The 20,063-nt window shown below is 40.9% G+C and overlaps 3 protein-coding genes across 4 annotated transcripts; 2 read left to right on the forward strand and 1 right to left on the reverse strand.

The window, feature by feature from the left end:
* The first annotated feature begins 3,140 nt into the window (after positions 1–3,140).
* On the forward strand, positions 3,141–7,507 carry LOC122995540 (F-box only protein 39-like). The gene is made up of 7 exons (XM_044370834.1): positions 3,141–3,345; positions 3,543–4,050; positions 4,183–4,351; positions 5,305–5,616; positions 5,892–6,116; positions 6,529–6,705; positions 6,791–7,507. The coding sequence occupies exons 1-7, from the start codon at positions 3,285–3,287 to the stop codon at positions 6,914–6,916; spliced, it is 1,578 nt and encodes a 525-aa protein (XP_044226769.1). The 5' UTR covers positions 3,141–3,284; the 3' UTR covers positions 6,917–7,507.
* A 447-nt stretch (positions 7,508–7,954) lies between these two features.
* On the forward strand, positions 7,955–13,162 carry slc25a1a (solute carrier family 25 member 1a). Its single transcript, XM_044370915.1, has 9 exons — positions 7,955–8,374; positions 8,886–8,993; positions 9,101–9,200; positions 9,523–9,661; positions 9,748–9,832; positions 9,986–10,090; positions 10,287–10,402; positions 10,483–10,556; positions 10,648–13,162. Exons 1-9 carry the CDS (start codon positions 8,128–8,130, stop codon positions 10,760–10,762), a joined length of 1,089 nt encoding a protein of 362 aa, XP_044226850.1. The 5' UTR covers positions 7,955–8,127; the 3' UTR covers positions 10,763–13,162.
* A 14-nt stretch (positions 13,163–13,176) lies between these two features.
* On the reverse strand, positions 13,177–19,312 carry nle1 (notchless homolog 1 (Drosophila)). Of its 2 annotated transcripts, none has more exons than XM_044370913.1 (13): positions 19,205–19,312; positions 18,415–18,576; positions 17,686–17,906; positions 16,266–16,345; positions 16,101–16,177; positions 15,912–16,009; positions 15,520–15,712; positions 15,287–15,422; positions 15,082–15,128; positions 14,786–14,988; positions 14,489–14,648; positions 14,317–14,387; positions 13,177–13,802 (listed from the first exon to the last, which is right to left on the reverse strand). In XM_044370913.1, exons 2-13 carry the CDS (start codon positions 18,550–18,552, stop codon positions 13,790–13,792), a joined length of 1,437 nt encoding a protein of 478 aa, XP_044226848.1. In that variant the 5' UTR covers positions 18,553–18,576; positions 19,205–19,312; the 3' UTR covers positions 13,177–13,789. The 2 variants fall into 2 exon arrangements, with proteins under 2 accessions (XP_044226848.1, XP_044226849.1); XM_044370914.1 differs by lacking the exon at positions 19,205–19,312 and adding an exon at positions 18,794–18,885.
* Positions 19,313–20,063: the final 751 nt, after the last annotated feature.

A 20,063-nucleotide genomic window follows, 5' to 3' on the forward strand; every position in this document is an offset into this window, starting at 1 on the left:
CTGCAGGTTAGATGTTTACACTGAGAAATGAAAAAGCTGTTACTCTGAACAGCTGTCTCAACTAATTTTCTTCATTTCACTAACATCTGCAGTCTTTCTAATAGTAATTCTTTTATTCATAGTAATTATTATAAAAAATAGAGTTGTTACTTGTACAAGTTTTGTAAGACGTGTGTCAGTTAATGGTTTATAAAATGTGCTGAAGAAAAACAGAGCAAAGCCCCAGTGATGAGATTACAACTGACAGTAAAAAATACCAAAGTGTACAACATGAAGTGCATATACTGAACATTGGTATGGGATAAATGATACATATTTTAGAGATGCTATATTTTCACAAATCTTGTAGTGCTGCAAAGGTGCACGAAAATATTTGTGACAAAGCAGTTTAATTTTTTAAAGCTCTGAAAAAAAGAAGACTTCACAGGACCAGATGAAATTTCAGTATGATAATCTTTTCTTCTGCATTGTCTCACTAGAACAACTATTCATTGTGCTGCTCTAGTAATTTAAAAAAAAATCAATAACTACAAAAAGAGAAAAATAATTCTCTAAGCTGGAACTCGCAGTATCAAGTCATGAACGCACTTTTTGTCCATTGAGACTGAATTATCAGTGTAATTGATATTATGAGTGAGTCTCTTCATCGAATTGTGATTGACATATTTCCCTCCAATATATTTGTATCTGAATGTAGGGCAAGAGTTAGAAAGTGCTCACACTGAGTATATCTCAGTAAAATCAGCATTGTTCATTCATTCATTGTCTTCAGAGTAGCTCCAGGATTTGTCTTCAGATGATGTCGTCACTAGAGTCTGTCAGTTTGCTGGTCAAGATTCAAGATCAAAACTCAAAAATGAGCCGTCAAATATCTTATGCAGTTCTATTTTAGTTTATATCCTTATTTTATGGTAACACAACACTTCATTGTTGCTGTGTTGCAGGAAGACTCAGATCCTTTGTCACCACTGCCCTCTACTGGACAGAAAGTGAGCTACCAGACAGACCCTCGACCTCATTTTGGCGTTGCGTGGTCCTCCCACTCCACATGTCGCCCTCTGTGGGGCAGTGAGGGGCCCTGCTGGGGGCAAAGAAATCTGGAGGCACCCGATCAAACACACACCTGCCCTCACTGCCATCTGGGGCTGCCCGCTGACACACTCCGCTGGCACGAGGTTGGCAAAGGAACTTGTAAACAGATAGAGATGCAAATATAGACACAAACACATGCTTTCCACTCAAGATACCAGTTTATGTCACTGTATTTACTAGTGAGCCTCTGACTGTTGGCTTTATCTCTGCGCAGGCAAAGTGTCTACTGTTTGAAGGGCTGAAGAACTCGAAGAAATGAACTGAATCCTCATCAGAGAAAAATGCTGCTTGTACTTAAAAAAAAAGATGTCTTCTCTCTATATTAATGCTCTCAGGAAATACTTCCCGCACCTAAAAGTTATTAGCATGGCCTAATATCTGTTTCTGATAATACATATCTGTCTGTTAACACATAAGCTTAGCCATGTCTATTCCTTATATAATTTATGTTATGTTTAATTCCTGTGATGTTTTTAATGATGTGTTAATACAAATAAACTGCATGTGTACAAAACCAGTCTGACTTCTCATATATTACATTAAATACTCTTTCTCTCAATAGGAGCTGCACAATAGAGGCCTTCCTGTGCAGAGAGTGAAGAGAGGAAAATGTAAACACTATTATTATCCACAGAGAAAAAACTCTGCTTGGGTTCAGGCAAGTCTGGGGGAAAACAGCTGGTCACTGGTTCACTCTGTGTATTGATTAATAAATGCATTTGCTTGTTTTGACATCATGTACTTCCATGATGTTGGACACTGTTGGCCAGCCATGAATTAAGCACTGCCAATTTCCATTGTGCAGTGGTGGAAAGTAACGAAGTACATTTACTCAAGTACTGTACTTAGGTACAATTTTTTTAGATACTTATACTTTACTTGAGTATTTCCATTTGATGCTACTTTATACTTCCACTCCACTACATTTCAGAGGGAAACATTGTACTTTCGGCTCCACTACATTTATTTAACAGCTTTAGTGACTTTTCAGATGAAGATTTTTTGGATAATATAACAAGCTTTTAAAATACAACACATTGTTACATTTGAAACCAGTGGTTTCCAAGCTTTTTGGCTTTTGACGTCTTACAAGAAGCAGTGTGATTTTTTCCCTCTAGATGTCTCATATGGTTTCATTTCACTAAATGTCCAAAGGATCCAATATTTCACCAAAAAATGAAAAAAATCTGTGTCAGAACTTTGTTTTTTCTTCTTTCCTTTCCCATTAATCATCTCAGATTTATCTGGTGACCCTTTGGAGGGCCCCGACCCCTAGGTTGGGAACCACTGGACTAAACTAGCTAACTATATATAAAGTAATTTAAACTAGCTCCTCCTCCAGAAGCTACAACAGTAACATGCTGCTGACACACTGATGCTTCAGTATTAATAATCTAATGATGTCATATATAATAATATAGGTAGGAGTCAGAGGAACCAAACCACTACTTTTAGTGCAATGTACGTTTGTATGTATGTACGTTTTAAAATTATTTTTACATTGCTGTATTGGTGCTTTTTTTACTTAAGTAAAGGATCTGAATACTTCTTCCACCAATGCTATTGTTCCTTTCAACTTTTTATATTTCTTTTAATCGATACACTCTCACATTTGTATTTTAGACTGTTTGATATTTATAAGGGTTTTATTAACATAACGGCTTTGTTAAGTAATTTACTGTTTTATAGAGATAGAATTATGAGGCATTATATAAAACAAATGCAGGGTTTCTAGATTTGGTAAGTGTTATTCTTGTAAAAAAAAAAAAAGTGCTTTTAGTTCTAGTAATCCAATAATAAATCTATCAAGTGTGCATTTATAAACATTAAGAAGTCATTAATACAGTAAAAGGTTTTAATAATCAAGTCTGCAGTAATAAGTGTTAAATTTATAAATGGATTGTGGTGCACATCTTGTGAAGTGGTCAAATGGTGTAACCAGTCAAACGAATTCTTCACATCCTGGCAACCCAAAGTTGTTTTTATTGATGGTTTATAACTGATCTGTAAAGCATTAATTACATTAGTTACAAGTTATAAACCCTTTATAATGATTGCCTTACTAGAAATGGTACCAATTGATTTTGGGAATGCATTGAATGGCCCCTTGAGGAACAAATAAAATATTTAGAATTGAATTGTACTACTACTGAGAACTGAGTCCTTGTGATGTCACAACAGAACAACATTGAATGCTGTGTTATGTTCTTCCTCAGTGGACTGCTTTAACTGTTGGACTGCTTGTAGCTGCAGGTAATCTCTCTGTTTCCGATCTCTTTTTGGGTAATTCTTTGACATTTTCCAGACTTTTGTGACTTTTTTTCTCTAAATCTACATGTAGGATTAGCCTCCAGAAAATTGCTTTTACTGACATCCACTGTGATAATACAAGGTGCAGCAATCAATATAAATCCCTCTTTAAATCCAACACTTTGCCATATTCTCTTCAGGTAAATTCTGTGGCACTCCATCCAAACAAATCCAAACAAAGATGGATGACGATAATACACTGCGAGATGACAACACATGGGAGGAAAATTTTAGTGACGAGGATGAGGACAGTGAGGGAGAGACAGGAGAAGATGACTCAGATCTCAGTGAAGAAGGTGGTGAGGGTAGCTCAATGAAGAAGACAAGCTGCTGGGGGATACTTCCTGATGTGTGCTTGCGGCATGTGTTCAGTTTCCTTCCTGACGGTGATCGTATGAGTGCGGACGTAGTCTGTCATCACTGGCACAAAGTCATGCGCTCTCCCTCTCTCTGGCGCTTTCGCCTCTTCCAGTTCAGTGGTCGCTTGTCCAAATTCAGGCAGTCTGAATATTGCTCTTCTGTGGGCTATGCCCGCTCCCTGGGAGTCTATCTAGAGAGGCTGGAGGTGTCTGTGTGTCCTCCACGCAGGTCCTTGATCGCCCAGCGACTGGAGCAAACCATCAGTGGGCTGTTTTCTGAGCTTACCAGGTAAAAGAGTGCATCTCCTGAAGGCATGTCTAAACCAAACCTTTTTTTTTTTATCACATTATCCTATGATGTTATTTAACCATGACACAGTTCAGTAGCTCAATTAATCCCCCCATTATTTTGCCTCAACAGGGTGAAGGCCCCACTAAAATCCCTCACCCTCATAAAGTTGGAGTTGGACCGGACTGCCTGGACTTTAGGGCTCAGGAACTCTTTGGTAAACTGCCTGATTCACTTCCTCCGAAAAGCCTCAAAGCTCACCACCATTAGTCTGAACTGGATGCGAAACTCCATGCATCAGGTGAATAGAAGATAATCTCTCAGCAGATATGACACTGCTTGGGTGCTTTAATTCAATGTGACGGTGGTCAGATCTCATCAGCTGAGAGTTAGGTGTTCAGTATTTGAATGAACTGAGTGTCCTGAATCCTCAGTGTCACTGACCGAATCAGTAGCTTTTTGTAGTGGAGGTCCCCTCTGACCAGCTCACCTCTGAAAGATCACAAAATCCACACACAATATCCAGATGCAATATCTCTGCAGCATATTGATGGTTCTTGAGCTTTCATACTTATAAACAATGCTTTACATGGCCAAGATTTGTAATGACCTTAACAGAATGGTTTGAATCAGCAACAGATTGGAGACTGTAGGCTAAACTACAAACAGTCAGTCAGTCAAACAGTGTTAGAGCATCACGCCATTTTGAACAATTTTTTGAATGCTCTCTGATGTGCGCAGAGATTTGAATCAGGACGTAATTTGTAGTTTCCATCTCTTCTTGAGTAATGCTTTATGCTTGCCTACATTAATAATTAATGTAATTGCAGGGTTCACCACTATGATAATTTTCTATAATTAATTAAAAGTCTTGTTGAGTTGTGTCTTTTTAGACAAGAGGAAGGACAAAGGTACAGTGGCCCAGAGGTGCAAAACACAACAACAAAACAAAACAAGAAAAAAACATTTTATAATATTTTGTGAAATGTTTTTGTGTTTTCTATTTTTCTGTTGTGTTTTACTTTTTTGTTGTTGTGTTTTCTAATTTGTTAATGTTGTTTTTGAAATGTTACGTTTTCAGATTTGTTGTCCAATGTTATTGTGTTTTGCACCTCAGGGCCACCATACAAAATTGATACCATTGTGAAAATGTCACTGTCATCCACAGTTCTCTTCCTGTATTCTGAAAAAATATATCTGTATTTTTTTAAATTTCTTAATCTGTTTTTTGATTCCCAATCCTTTAACCTGTAGGGTCTGGAGCTGCTTTCTGCTCTGTCACATTCTCAGAGGCGCTTTCCTCCCACCCGGTGTTACATCTCCTCTTTGAATTTGGAAGGATTCTTCTCTGGTGCTGTGCCTGTCCACCTAAACTCCAACGTTCCTTGCATCATGCGCCACCTGCAAGGCCTCACTGACCTGAGCCTCAGTTACTCCTGTCTGTCAGACGAGCTGCTTATGGCTCTCCAGCACAGACACCGAGGAGGGAGGCTGAACCCCAGGAGAGATGAGATCACCTTGCAAACGTTCTCGCTGCACTGCACTTTAAATGAGCCCCATCGACAGGTAAGCGGGGAACAAATTGATTGAGAGGCCTTGATTTGAACAGTGTAACAACACTGCCTGCTGAATCGCCAAGTGGGATATAGTAGTTATTGGTGTGGCAGATGGTCCCTAATAAAAACTGCTTAACTGCTTATGGCAGAAGTGTGACGACACTGAAGGCCATCATTGAAAAATCACAGATGTTAGCTTTGAGGTGGACACATGCACTGGTGAAAATGAAACCCCCACAGGCTTCCTTTCTTCATTTCTGTCTCTGCTTCATCTCCTCTGTCAAGCCGGTGTGTGGTGGCTCATGGGCAACTTTAGCATCGAGCTCCCCCGACCTGAAAGTCAAAATTACAGTGCACCAAGTCATCAACACTGACCGGCTCGCGAGGATACTGCGGCCTGAGATCCCCCTGACAGAATTCACCATGGTAGCCTTCTACTCCCCTGACGAAGGCTGGACAGCCAAGCCTGTCCTCTGTGACATGCTGCCTCAGTACAGCCGCAGCCTGCAGGTCAGGGTGCTGAGCAGGCAGCATTACAGGGTGATGCTGAAACCAAAAAGACCATATGTGAAAAATCAATTCAAGAGTAATCAATTCAGGCCATTTCTCTGTGATTTGCTAAGGTCTGGAGATAAAAAGTTAGAAGTATCTTCATTAAACGTCTCACTTTTTCACTTTTTTCTTCAAAAATAGTTTTGTCTGTAGTTATCTGGGCTTTAATAGAGGGACAGATGATAGATAAACATGAGTTTTATGTGTATTTTGAGATGTTTAGAGGTAGTTACATTTAATTACACGTTATGTTTGGAGCAAGGGGCATGGCAGGACAGAACCATAGTCATGTGGTGAAGGAACAAATGGATTTCAATCCAAATAGTTCATCAAAACAATGAGGGTAACCCTTGATCTTGTCTGTCTGCAGCATCTGAGTCTGGACCTGAGCAATTGCAGTGAGCCGTTGGATGTGGAGCTGCTGGAGCTGGTGAAGATGTGCGAACGTCTGGAGCATTTGGGAATCTGGGCTTTCTTGGAGGTCATCACTGTAGAGAAGCTGCTGCACATCCGACTGACACAAAGGAGCTTACTCAACAATATCAGAGTGAGAAAAAGATCAATACTGCCTGAATCTGAGATGCATATACACACAGCATGACGATACTCTTGTTGGTCATCATGTCTTCCAGGTGAGAATCTACTCAGTAAATGACAACACCGTAGAGCAGGAGGACCAGCTGGAGCAGATACTATCGTCCTACCTGCAGCTCCCTCCTGAACTGGAATTCTTTGCTATGATCTACCCCTTCGTATGATCACTAAACAAATGCACAGGTGCATGTGTTTAAAATAAAATGAATGAAGCATGAAGCATGTTTTACAAACCAATTAAACAAATCAACAGCATTTGGTCATTCCAGTTTGTGGCAGAGTTGTGACACTGACTGACTGTCTCTCCATGTCTATATCTATGTTTTTTTTCAAGGGGGTGGGGGTTGTGTGTGTGTGGAAACTCTGACCTAGTTTCATCGTGGAGGGTGATTGGGGGAGGCTGTGTGTGTGTGTGTGTATGTGTGCTCAGGCATGAGGAGAGCACTATTTAAGGGAACAAGGATTAAGAGGCAACAGCAGTAGACCAAACTAATGACACTACAGAGGGAGTGAAATCTATTGTATTGTTTTAATCCTTTTAAATTACCCTTATTTTATTATTATTACAATATTCTAGGTCTCTATAGTATTAATATTATTCTCTGTATTACGAAATCTCAGTACCCCTCTATTATTACACACTTGTACACACACACCAACAATACATACCTCTGCATACTTGAAGGTCTGTACATACTGCCATACCAGCACATGACATTATCTCTTTGACTGGCACAACTAATGTGCAGTGTGTTATTGGGTGTTATCATTGCACTGTTTATATTGAGCATATATTTGGAGTATATAGGCCTAGTTTTAGTTCTCTTTTTAGTCACTTTACATAGATTTTTATTTATTGTTTGTGGCTTTTTTTTTTTTTTTTAATTGTATCTATATCCTTGAGTCCCATTTTATTTTGTATTATGTATGACTTGGCTATGAATCTTAAACTGTGTAATAATGTTAATTTACCCTTTATAGGTTGAAACCTTTACGAGACAATGAACAAAAGAAAATATGTTAATTTTAAAGAAAAAAATGAGAGTGAAATCTTACTCCTTGGTTACAGTAATAGTGTTGGTCACTGCTGAGGATTATCACAGTTAGACTAGAAATTAGCTTGACACATCAATAAAACAGCATCCTCTTTGTCATTGGTCGCCAAAAGTCGTACAAACTCACGTGACTGAATAATGGCATTAGGCAGCACAGTGAGCCAATGGCCTGCCCCATCACCTGACCGCTATTTGAATATTGATGTTCCCGACTTTGCTTCCACATTGGTGCGCCGTTCTGCCTGTGTTGTTGTTGGCTGACATTGTCTGATAGTTGGACCAGCAGTACAGCGAGGGATTTTCACTGTAACCAGCCCAACATGTCCTCGCTGCTGAAGCCGTTTTCGGTGTGTGAAGGGCCGTGCGAGAGCGGCGGTGTCAGGCGAGGATGCCCGAGCTCAGCCCTCCATCCGCAGCCTCCATCGCAGCGTCTGGCCGCCGCTGCCGTCGCGGCGGGGCTGGGCTCTCTGCCGGCCCACCAGCGGTTGTACGCGGCGAGAAGAAACCTGGCCGCTGCGGCGATCGGAGGGAGGAAAATCACGCATCCTGGAAAGGCCATCCTTGCAGGTTGATTTCGCAACGCGGATACTCATCCAGTAGATTTTCCCTCCCATAGCCGCCTATTGCTTTGTGCACATCCTAATCTCAATCTGTCGCCTATGGAGGCTGCCCATGCAGAACTGGGTCAAAACGCACTCAGCCAGCAGTGATGCTACAGCAGTTGCATCATGTAGTTGCATTTATTTAGCATTTTCTGTATTTACGCTCTATGCATTTGGATTCATTTAAAAATAAAGATGGTGAAAATATGCTGCTGCGTATTAGATAGAGGCTAATTCGGTCATTCTTTCCAGCTCAATCCAGGCGTTGCTGCTGTGTAATCACTTCACATTAGCATTTCATTAATTCACACTAGGAATGATCTAGCATCAGCACCACTCTGCAGCGAATCCACCTTTATGGACCTTTTATGTTGGAAAAGGGAAATGCTGGCAAGTTCTTCCTGATCTCAGAACATTCAGGAACAATTCTGCACAGTGAGTCAACAAATCTGTCCTTTTTCCTCTTCCTCACTCAGGTGGCATTGCAGGAGGAATAGAGATCTGTATCACCTTCCCTACAGAATATGTCAAGACCCAACTGCAGCTAGATGAGAGAGCAAACCCACCACGATACAGAGGGATCGGTAGGTCACTGGGGCATGTATGACAAGCTGTCTGACTGCAGGTATGTGCACCAATCCACTGGCAGATTACTCACTCCTGGATGCTTTGTGCGTGTGTGTCTGTGCAGGTGACTGTGTGAAACTGACCGTGCAGGATCACGGGCTCAAAGGGTTGTATCGAGGTCTCAGCTCCCTGCTCTATGGATCAATACCCAAGGCTGCAGTGAGGTGAAGATGCACACATGACATGCTATAGTTTTTATGAACATACACACGTTATGAATTTATAGAACAGAGTGGAGCTGGCATTAAAAAAAACACACTTTTGCCTCTCTCATCCTTTTGGTTCCTGCTGATCTGTTTTGCAGATCGTAAGATTGTAAACTTGAACTCACTTTTAAATGAGTTAAAAGGATCCATGTCTGGATACTGTAGTTCAAGCATGAAAAATTTGGGCAGTAAAGTGCTTACATCTACTGTTAGATTCCAGATGTTTTCTCTTTGTCGCTTCAGGTTGGGCCCTTATTACTCTTCTCATTGTTCCTCATAGATTTGGCACGTTTGAGATGCTCAGCAACCCCATGCGGGACGCCACGGGTCGGCTGGACAACACGCGGAGCCTCTTGTGTGGTTTAGGAGCGGGCATAGCAGAGGCCATCCTGGTCGTCTGCCCCATGGAAACACTGAAGGTCGGTGGAGCTGGATGCTGTTACACATTTCTTTTCACATGTTTCCATTTGTGATTGAATGAATTGGTTCCTCCCTTATCTTCCAGGTGAAGATGATCCATGACCAGTGTTCCCTCAGACCTCGCTACAGAGGCTTCTTTCATGGAGTCAGTGAGATTATCAGAGAACAGGGTAAGAAAGCAGCATACATCAACTTCCCCTCACCTTAATATTACACACAGACAATGATGTAACAATAATGTCAGTTTAATGCATAAAATGTAAATGTTTTGGGAATGGTGTGTGGTTTGTGCGCTATAATGACACATAATCTGACTCATTTAGGTGTCAGGGGGACATATCAAGGTCTAACTGCAACTGTGCTGAAACAAGGAACCAATCAGGCCATCAGGTTCTATGTGATGAACATGCTGCGCAACTGGTACAAAGGTGAGAAAGAAACCCTTCAGGCCTTGAAGCAAAATCTAGTTCACCTTCCTTTTTTTTTTGGACATTTTTTTCCATGTTTATTTCCGCTTCTTCTGCAGCTGTTTTTGAGTCTAAGCATTGATGCATTTTCCTCCTCTTTCCTTCCATTCTGTCATGCATTTGACATGAATCCAAATTTTTGATTTGTCCTCCTAAGGTGATGATCCCAGAAAAGAAATGCACCCTATCGTCACGGCAATGTTTGGCGCGACAGCAGGAGCGGCCAGCGTTTTTGGAAATACGCCTCTGGATGTGGTGAAGACCAGGATGCAGGTAGGAGACATGCCCTCTGATGATTTCATAACTGTCATCTAGGTTTGCCATTTCTTAGACACACACTCTGCTTTTTGTAGGGTTTGGAGGCTCACCGTTACAAAAACACAGTGGACTGTGCCTTCCAGATCTTGAAGCACGAAGGACCACAGGCGTGAGTAAACCCCGTACACTGCTGACACTTGCTGTGTGGCTGTTTGTGACACTACTGCAGACTTACCTCTTCTCATCCTGCCTGCCTACAGGTTCTACAAAGGGACAGTTCCCAGGCTTGGCCGCGTGTGCTTGGACGTGGCCATAGTCTTCGTCATCTACGAGGAGGTGGTCAAACTACTCAACAATGTGTGGAAGACTCAGTAGAGACAGACAGTGGCAGAGGTCCAGAGGGAAGCACAGACCAGTGCCTCATGCTACGCACAACTGAACACCTCTATTCTCATTAATAGCTCTCTGCATCGCCCTCAGCAGATGACTTCATGTTGACCAGTTTCCGCTTTGTTACACAAATGATTTGCAGGACTTAACCTGAAAACAGTGATAATAAGGGAAGGAGAGTGGCTTGTTGCACAAAACAGCCCAGTTTTACATTTCTCCTCTCTAGACTTAGACATAAAGATGGATCATTTTATTTTACAGAAAAGGAAAACACATATCTAGTATGTAATGTGTTATTCTGTACGCCTGACCAAACTAGTTTTGTTTTTGTGAGTCTATAACCAGGAAAATGAGTATATTTAAAGAAGAAACACAAGCCAGTATGATTAACCAAAGGTTAGAATTAAAGGTGGAAGGAAAAGGCGGAAAAAACAAACTTGAGATCATTCAATAAGGAATATTACATAATGTTTTAGCTTTCTATGACAATTGCTACTGTACATGTGGTAGAGTGATCACTTTGTACTGAAACCATAAATGTGTCTTTTGATTCACTGAGTACTTACTATACTAAGCGAAGAACAGAGATGCTACTGGACACAACCGTGCTCGCTGCAGTACTTTAAAATGTCTGTGCATTACTTCAACACATCTAGGTGTTGTAATCGCTTCCTTGACCGTGCTCGTGGTGTCATTTGCGCTAAAACATCGGCAGTATGTCCTCGCTGTGTCTTGGTGATGAACTTTAGATTACTGTTCATTGTGCTTTTTTTATGGCCGCGGCTGTCAACAACGTATGGCTGCATGAATCTCGATGTGGTATCTATCTTGTTACACACCGACAGCGGCTTGCAGGCTTGTTGAGGACAAACACAAACTGGTCTGGAGTCAGTACCTCTCCTGCAGATTGTGTCAGAGTGTTAACCTGATACAAGAAACCATAAAGCACATATTGAAGGAAACCGTTTCATATGTAGCACAATCTTCATGTGCAGTCTTAAACGCAGGACGTAAGAGTCAGTTTCTTACTAGAATTTAGTGAATACATGACAACATTTTCAACTGTGGAAAAGCTTTTGGTTCAGTTCTCTACAGCTGCAAGTGAATTATTTGGAAATATTTGACCTGTAATGCTCCAGCCTGAGATTTAAAAGTGAATTTGCTTCTACTCCACATGAGATCACAACATGTAAACATGTCCATGTAGGCCATATGACTTAAAGGCAACTGAGCCTTCAGTGGTTTTCTTGTGCATGTCGAGTCATTCGTCAGACAGACTCTTTTCTAGTCAAACATTATGTCACTTTAATATTCTTTAAGTTTACCTCAAGCTAACCTGCTTCACAAGCTTTTTGTATGCTAATTGTTAATTAGCTACTTTCGAATGCACTCATTCTTGTCTGATATTGTTTACATATGCAGATGTTGAACTAAAGAGGGACGTAGATACATTATGTAAGAGGCTCACTAATAAAAACAAGTGACTGGTATCTAAGCAAAGTTTGGTTTTGATTGACTTAGTTGCTCCACAGAAGCCTTTAATTCCTCTTTGCCAAACTACTTCAGTACAATCTTCAATGTAACGTCCCTGATGCTAGCAAAACTTTATTACATTTTAAAGAGCAACAGAGTATTGTTTAATCTATATGTCTCAACCATGTTGTTTCCATTAACTACAGCACATTTTTACTGTACAGAATATTTATGTGTTTAAGCTTTGCTGCTTTTCATTAACGATGGATCATACAACAAACTGGTGTGATTACTCACACTTCAGAAGAACTTGTTGGGTAGACTGAAGGATTCATTTGTGTCAGACAAAAAGCTGAAGTATGTTGGTATGATGTCGGAAAAAATATTGTGCTTCAAGTATGATTTACATGATCAGATGTAGAAACCTCTAACATGGTACATAACATGGTTTCAATAAACCTGTCATCAACAAACTTGATCTGGTTGACTGTGAATCTGTGTTAAAAACATCATAAAGAAAGTGAACAGTGATCTACCTATGATATAGTCTAATAAATGTTTATTCATATTAAATATTCACAAATCTAGAAGAATACAGAAGATAAAACACTTTATTTTAACTGGAGTCGTACACCTGATTTTTCCCCACAGTTGGATGAGAATCAGAGAGTTGGTGACACTTGGCTTCACCGCAGCACCAGAAAAATCAGCAGGTTGAGGCTTTGCTGACCGCAGGACAGAGGAGATTAAAGGCTGAGGGAGCAGGGCGAGCGCCATCGGCATTAACATCGCAGAGGAAAGCATTAGCTCTCCCACCTGTTGCCTCGCCGCTCCACCTGTCACCTACATAGTTCATGTAGTAGTAAGGCTTAAGGTAATGGAGGGGGACACACATGCTGTTGAAAAAAACATTTGGTATCCTGATGTGTTAGTTAAATCCTCTTTTAATCTTTTTTTTATAATTTGAATGCCTGCATCTCCCTTTACCTCTTTAGAATTCACATTTGGTTATGTATACTTTTAAAAATACATAACCTTGTTTGTGGCCTGTGCATATGGGCGTGGCACCATAATAAGGCTTTAATACGATTTTAGAAGCATGTCATGGCCCCTTAAGTAGACAAATCAATGCTTACATGAACAGCAACCCTTTCAGTATTCACATGAGATGCTAACTGGAGATGCTAATACTGAATTACATATTACAGTTTAGCTTGTACTTGCAGTGATCTCAGTGGATTGATGTCTTGATGATTATAAACTCTGTCATTTTACATTTCCATTCAGCTTAACACCTTCACAGTGTTACGTCTGTAAAATTACCACATGGGTTTCAAACCCGCAAAGGTCATTTGCCCTCATGACTATACTAGAGTTCTTTGACACAATGCCAATGTTGACAGACAGTGTAATAGAGCCAAATGGGGGATTAGGTAGATTCTTGCCACCGTACTCCAGTTGTCGGGCTTCTTGACAGTAGAGGAATGGGTGGAACGGTACATGTGAAATCAAAAGTTAGGAGCGGGAACAGAGGTGTGACTATCTTCTCCATCTGGAAATATAAAACACAAGGCGCCGAAGGGTTAGGTGTGAAGAAACACTGGTATTTAAGGGACCAGTGTGTAAGATTTAGTGGCATCTAGTGGTGAGGTTGCAGATTGCAACCAACTGAATAGTTCCCCCCCTTGTCCTCCCCTTCCAAGTGTGTAGAAGAACCTACGGTAGCAACGAAACTCGCAAAAAACATGCAAAGCCCTCTCTAGAGCCAGTGATTGTTTTTTTTCCATTTGGGCTACTGCAGAAACATGGTGGCACAACATGGCAGCCTCCGTGGAAGGGGGCCCACTTCCTATGTAGATTTAAAAGGCTCATTCTAAGGTAATGAAAACACAATGATTCTTATTTTCATGGGCTTATACACTAATTAAAACATATTCATGAATATTATATCCCATTTCTGAAAAGTCCATTACATTAGATGCCACTGAATCTTACACACTAGTCCCTTTAACTTTTCTGAAAAACTGACAAAACAATCAAAAATGGCTGTTTGGCATCTCACTCACATTCTAAGACATTTGTCTTTCCCACCACTGGCTACTCTTTGTCCATCAGGACTCCAGTCCACTGCAAAAACCTGCAGAAATCAGAAACGAGGCAATTAGGAAAAAAAAACAAAAGTCAATACAACAACAACAACCAGGAAGCAGCACTTGTCATGAATCCTATGACCTTCACCTCATCAGCGTGGCCAGGTAGGTCCATATTAAGCTTTCCAGTCTTGATGTCCCAGACTTTTAGTGTGCTGTCGCTGCTGCCACTGACCAGCAGCCGGCTGTCTGCTGACCATGCCACTTGATACACAGATGCCACATGGCCACGCAGGGACATTAAGTACCTGTGGGCAGGTGGACAAGCAGGCAGAGACATAATTACACAGTGACAGACGCATATCTTTGGCTTACAGCACCACCACCTGGACAACAGCAGTGTTACAAACAAGTACAGGCTCTCAAGGGTGCAAGCCTCTCTTACTTTCCAGTGCGTCCATCCCAGATTTTAATTGACTTATCGAATGAGGCAGAGGCGAGGAGTCTGGTGTCTGGGGAGAAGAGCACTTCATTGACCAGTGCGCTGTGGCCAGTCATCCTGGCCAAAGGCTTCTTCTCTTCTGCAGGGTTCCATAAGAACAGGGTGAAGTCATCTGAGCCAGACACCAGGCGCTCTGGGGCTGAACCCTGCAGAATGAGAATAGAAGACTGTATGAGCACTGATACATGGAAGTGTCCAAGAGATACAGACCTAAACAAATCACAATAAACATTACTTACCCTAACTTTATTATATCTCTGCAAAGCTTTCTCCTTCAGCTCTTCCACTGGGTGACAGAAGAAACGCTTGTTACATGAAATCATCCTCTTGCAAACATCTACACCAGCAAGCCTTTTTTCCCCCCATAGAATAGCAAATGTGTTTGTGTGAATAGAATATTTGTTTCTAGCATTTCAACCTAAAAGAGAGGTAGATGATCCTTACATGATCCAGTGAGGTCCTGGGGGTTGATGGTGGCAGTTGCAGGTTCAAAAGCTCCAGTGCGCAGGACGTAGTCTGTGCTGAGAGCCAGGGTGTTCACCCAGTGGGCATGACCCTGCAGAGTTCTGCACTGGACACCCTATACACAAAGATAGAAATAAAAACACATGAATGTCTCCTCCCAGTCATTCACCTCATTCTGTCTGCGTCTCTGCCACACACATACACACACTTACATCTTTGGCTCTCCACACTTTGACTGTCCTGTCCTGAGAAGAAGTGTAGAGAAGTCCATCTCCTCCCCACTTCACACAGGTGACAGACTGAGTGTGTCCAGTCAGGATCTTCTCACAGCGTCCCAACACAGTGTCCCAAATTCGTATTGAGCCGTCCTTTGAGCTGCTGGCTAAGTACCGACACTCTGGGTTACTGAAAGGAAGAGAGATCAGAGAAACTATAATCAGCACAGAATGTGTAAAACAGTGTCCCAATTCCAAATCAAGTATACATTTATAGAAAGCTGAAGACTAGCTTCTGTAACTCAATGCAATCTCTCATTCATGGTATTTTATTAAAGCAGTAAAATAATGAGCAGCAATTTATAGAAAGTGATGAAATGAGTGCTCACAGATGCAGAGGTTCCCAGCAGAGCCAAGTGATCCACTTGGTGTGTCCTGTCAAAGTCTTTCCTATCTGTGCGCCCGTCACTGGATCCCACAGACAGATCTACAGAAACACCACAAGGAATAAATACAATCAAATAAACAGGATGCATCTTGAAAATACAGAGAGATCAGATGTGTGTTTGGAGCCACACCTGACTGTTCTTGCACCCTGACGCCAGCTTCTTCCCATCAGGTGACCAGGCGATGCTCAGTACCCAGTGTGTGTGTCCTTAAATAAAGCAGAATTCAGCTCCATTACTCTATCATTTGTATCTCGATGCATAAAAGATAACGTTGCCCTACAAGTGACTTTATACCTCTGGCAGTGTGGTGAGGCGTCTCAGTCGTCAAGTCCCAAAACCGTACTGTGGTATCACCTGAACCGCTGGCTAAATATCTGAAAACAAACAAAGACAACCAAATTAACAAACAACATAAATTAACAAACAACTACAAGTTCTACTACTTCTCAGAGGTACAGTGTGTAGAATTTAGTGGCATCTAGTGGACTTGGCAGAAATGGAACATTCATAACTATGTTTTAATTAGTGTGTAATCACTTGAAAATAAAGAATCGTTGTGATTTTGTTAACTTAGAATGAGCCCTTTATATCTACATAGTGAACCTCACTGTTAGATGCCACTAAATCCTACACACTAAGTAAGTAAATTTCATTTGTAAAGTGCATTATACAACATATAAGAGAGAAAACACAGAAGATGAAATGACCACTCGAGCTACATGTTTAAAAAGTACAAAACTAAAATACATACATACAAATAATACACAATAAATCCATAAAATGCAGACCTGGTGCATACAGGTAACCCAAACGCTCATCTAAACAGATATGTTAGCTGTCTTTAGCTGCCTTTTAAAAGAATCCACAGAATCAGTGGACCGTAAGGATGCAGGCGGAGCATTCCACAGTTTAGGTGCTACGGCCTCAAAAGCTCAGTCACCATGGGTCTTGAGGTGGGTGCTTGGGACAGACAGTAAATTTAGTTTATTTGACCTAAGAGAGCGAGAGTGAGGGTGAAGTACATCAGCCACATATGCAGAAGCCTGACCGTGCTATGCTCTGTAAGTAATATGCTGGGGTTTGCTGATAACAACTGCTGCTAACAATTTGATTAGATTATTTTATGGAATTTTGAAGATTGGAAACTGGTTTTTCTTTTGCTATGTGATTATTAAAAAATGCGGTAGTGAAAGAACAAGAAAGTAAGACAGATGTATGTATTTCAACAAAGGAAATTAAGAAAAAAATAGAAACTTTCCCATTTTAAAAACAACCTTTGTGGCCATTCGAGTATAGATTTCTGAGTTTATGAGGTGCACCTGAATGCACCATGAAGTCTCTTGTTTATAAGCTCACAATTGATCTTTAAGTGTTTAAGTTTTTAAGTAGTGATAATGCGACTGTGCCTCTCAGGTGTAGATGGCGTTATGTGACTGCAGAGTAAAAGCTCAGTGAGCTCAGAGGAAGCTGTTTGTGTGCAACAGGGGGAGAATGAGTCACAGTGCAGGTGCATCAATTTGGGAGTATATCAGAGAGAGAGAGAGAGAGAGAGCGTGGGAATGGGGTGTGCAGCTTCAAAAATAGAAAATCAATTTGTGGCGGGCCGCCACAAATAAATGAATGGGAAACACTGGACTCTTGGATAAAACTGAGTGCAAGACAGCCTTCCCCATGACAAACAGACAAAGAAATGTTCTGTATCAGAGTTACTCACTTGCCAGTGGGACTGAAAGAAGTTGAGATGACAGCTTCTGTGTGTCCCTGTAGCGTGCTGGTACAGCGAGCAACAGCCCGAACCCTGAACACGGCCTGTGGCTGGTACACCACTGGCAGGACTTGCTCTGTTTCAACCCCAAGAGCTTTCACACAAGGGCCCAGACTGGACACCACCTCTGCCTCTCCACGCACAAAAAACGCCAGCGGCACTGGCTCCTCCTACAGCGGATAACAAAGAGAACAGGATATATTCACTGGGTTTTAAAATTTCAGCTGAATATGACTTAATGAATGTACCCAAGAAAGGTTAAAACAGAAACTGATGCATCGCTTTTGACTTCACTAAGAACAGCATTTATACTTTTGGCAAAAAATAAATCTCATGATCGTCAGATCACAAATGGATGGTGCTACAGACAAGTGTAAATGACCACCAAGATGCACTGTGATCTGATCACTCAAACCACTTGCCGGGGTGGTCTGGGACGCATTTGACAAAATATCTTATGTAGTGTCAACACTAATGTGTTCTGATGCGCAGAAGCCTCTCTGGTACAATACAACAATACGAAACATTGAGACACACATTTTCATTTAAATGTGAATATTGTAGACCTGGATTAAGCTTGGCTAAACATTTAAGGCTGAAATGGCTTCATGTGCAGATGTGTACAACCTTATGACAATTGAAATTGTTCTTTTATGTTGCATAATGCCAGCTGGTTACCTTCTGCAGCAGTGCATTGCAGACCAGCTGCAGTTTGTCCGGGGTGATGTCAAGAGGCACATCAAAAGGTGAACCCAGAACCTCCCCATGCTCGTCCTGAAACTGGATCAACAGCCGCTCCACGTCCTCACTCGTCATCCTCAGTTTGCTTCAGGTCCAAGACTGAAAAAAAGATATCTTTAGATGGAAGTGTAAACACATATGTAGTACTTATTTACACAAATAAATAAGTTAATGATGAAATAAGTTTCCTCTTAGTGTTTGAGAGAAGATCTCTCTCAAAACATGAGGCTCATTTTTGCTGAAAGAACACATTCAGTCCATAATAGCACAGTGAAAAGTAGATAGATAATGTATTAAATATTTTTGGAGTCTATACCATTAAAGTGAATATAGTTCACTATCAGGTCTTGTCAATTTTCAGTTTTCTGTTCTTGAAAGCTACATTCGTAGCTAGCTAGCTACCTGCCAGACTGTCCCTTATTAATAACTAACGTTAACCTGGAAAACAAGACAGAGAGCACCACAACAAAGCCATGTTCATCAATGTTGTTCAAAATATTTAGAATTAGTCATGGTCAAGTTAACTGTTTATCCGTTTACTGTTAGCTAGCCTGTGTCAACCTCTAAAGCTAGCTCAGCTAGCCTGCTGTTACCCAGCGGATCATTTCAGGCACCAGATTTCTTTAAGCAACAGTTACAGAACTGTAAGATAACCGTCACTAGTTTACACGCTTCTGTCCGAGTTCATATGACATAGTATTAGCACGTAAATATGCTAAAAATTTACCTTCAGCGAGGAAGCGATGTATTAAAACTCCCCACGTGTATAATACCCAAGATCCTTTAAAGGAAAGATGCTCCTACAGGCAGTAGTTGTAGTTGTCAAGTCCGTAGACGGACTGTCGCAATGAATCATGGGAGCGTCAAGTGCGGAAAGGAACCGTCGAAATGTGTCCATCTTCAATTTTATTGCATTTCCACTTGTATGTTTTCTGCGCTATATTTCCATGTCAACTTTCAGGTATGTCAAGAGAAATTAAATTCATGACAACTCCGACAATTTTAATGCTTTTCAGAACGAATTCAAGCTGTACTGCAAACCTTGACATTTAAATCACAGCACATCTTTTGAGGATTTTAATTTTAGCAACTTAAAATCTTCAAAAGATGTAATGTATAAAACTCGACTGACAAATTTAAATTGAAGACAATTTAATATAAATTCTTCTTCTTCTTCTTCTTCTTCTTCTTCTTCTTCTTCTTCTTCTTCTTCTTCTTATTGTTATTATTATTTACCACCATCATCATCATCATCACAATAATTTATTGTTTGGACAAAATCCATGCCTGCCTGTCACTTCCCATATGAACATTTTTTGTGTTGCATGTCCACCCTTTTCTTAGTCACTACACCATCCATCCTTTTTTCCTGAAGCTTTTCCCAAAGTGTTTCCAAGTTTAGCATAATAGATGGTGAGATAAAATGGTTAATATCTTGTGAGTGGATGACTGGTCGTGATAGATTAATTTGTTTCCCATAAGTGACCAGATGACTTCTTATCCTCCAAGTTACCTCTGCAATTAGTAAATAGATTAAAAGTGAAAGAGAAAATAACCAAACTGTTTCATTTAATTAGAGGTTACTC

The sequence above is a fragment of the Thunnus albacares genome, chromosome 13, assembly GCF_914725855.1.
Source record: "Thunnus albacares chromosome 13, fThuAlb1.1, whole genome shotgun sequence".
Lineage (NCBI taxonomy): Eukaryota > Metazoa > Chordata > Actinopteri > Scombriformes > Scombridae > Thunnus > Thunnus albacares.

Coding starts and splice junctions, on each gene's coding strand:
- LOC122995540 (XM_044370834.1), top strand. CDS start 3,285: ATGCTGTGTTATGTTCTTCCTCAGTGGACTGCTTTAACTGTTGGACTG. Junction 4,051..4,182: donor CTGTTTTCTGAGCTTACCAG/GTAAAAGAGTGC, acceptor TTGCCTCAACAG/GGTGAAGGCCCCACTAAAAT. Junction 6,117..6,528: donor AGTACAGCCGCAGCCTGCAG/GTCAGGGTGCTG, acceptor GTCTGTCTGCAG/CATCTGAGTCTGGACCTGAG.
- nle1 (XM_044370913.1), bottom strand. CDS start 18,552: ATGACGAGTGAGGACGTGGAGCGGCTGTTGATCCAGTTTCAGGACGAG. Junction 16,010..16,100: donor CAGGGTGCAAGAACAGTCAG/GTGTGGCTCCAA, acceptor GTGTTTCTGTAG/ATCTGTCTGTGGGATCCAGT. Junction 14,388..14,488: donor TACCTGGCCACGCTGATGAG/GTGAAGGTCATA, acceptor TGATTTCTGCAG/GTTTTTGCAGTGGACTGGAG.
- slc25a1a (XM_044370915.1), top strand. CDS start 8,128: ATGTCCTCGCTGCTGAAGCCGTTTTCGGTGTGTGAAGGGCCGTGCGAG. Junction 9,833..9,985: donor TGAGATTATCAGAGAACAGG/GTAAGAAAGCAG, acceptor TGACTCATTTAG/GTGTCAGGGGGACATATCAA. Junction 10,403..10,482: donor TGGTGAAGACCAGGATGCAG/GTAGGAGACATG, acceptor TGCTTTTTGTAG/GGTTTGGAGGCTCACCGTTA.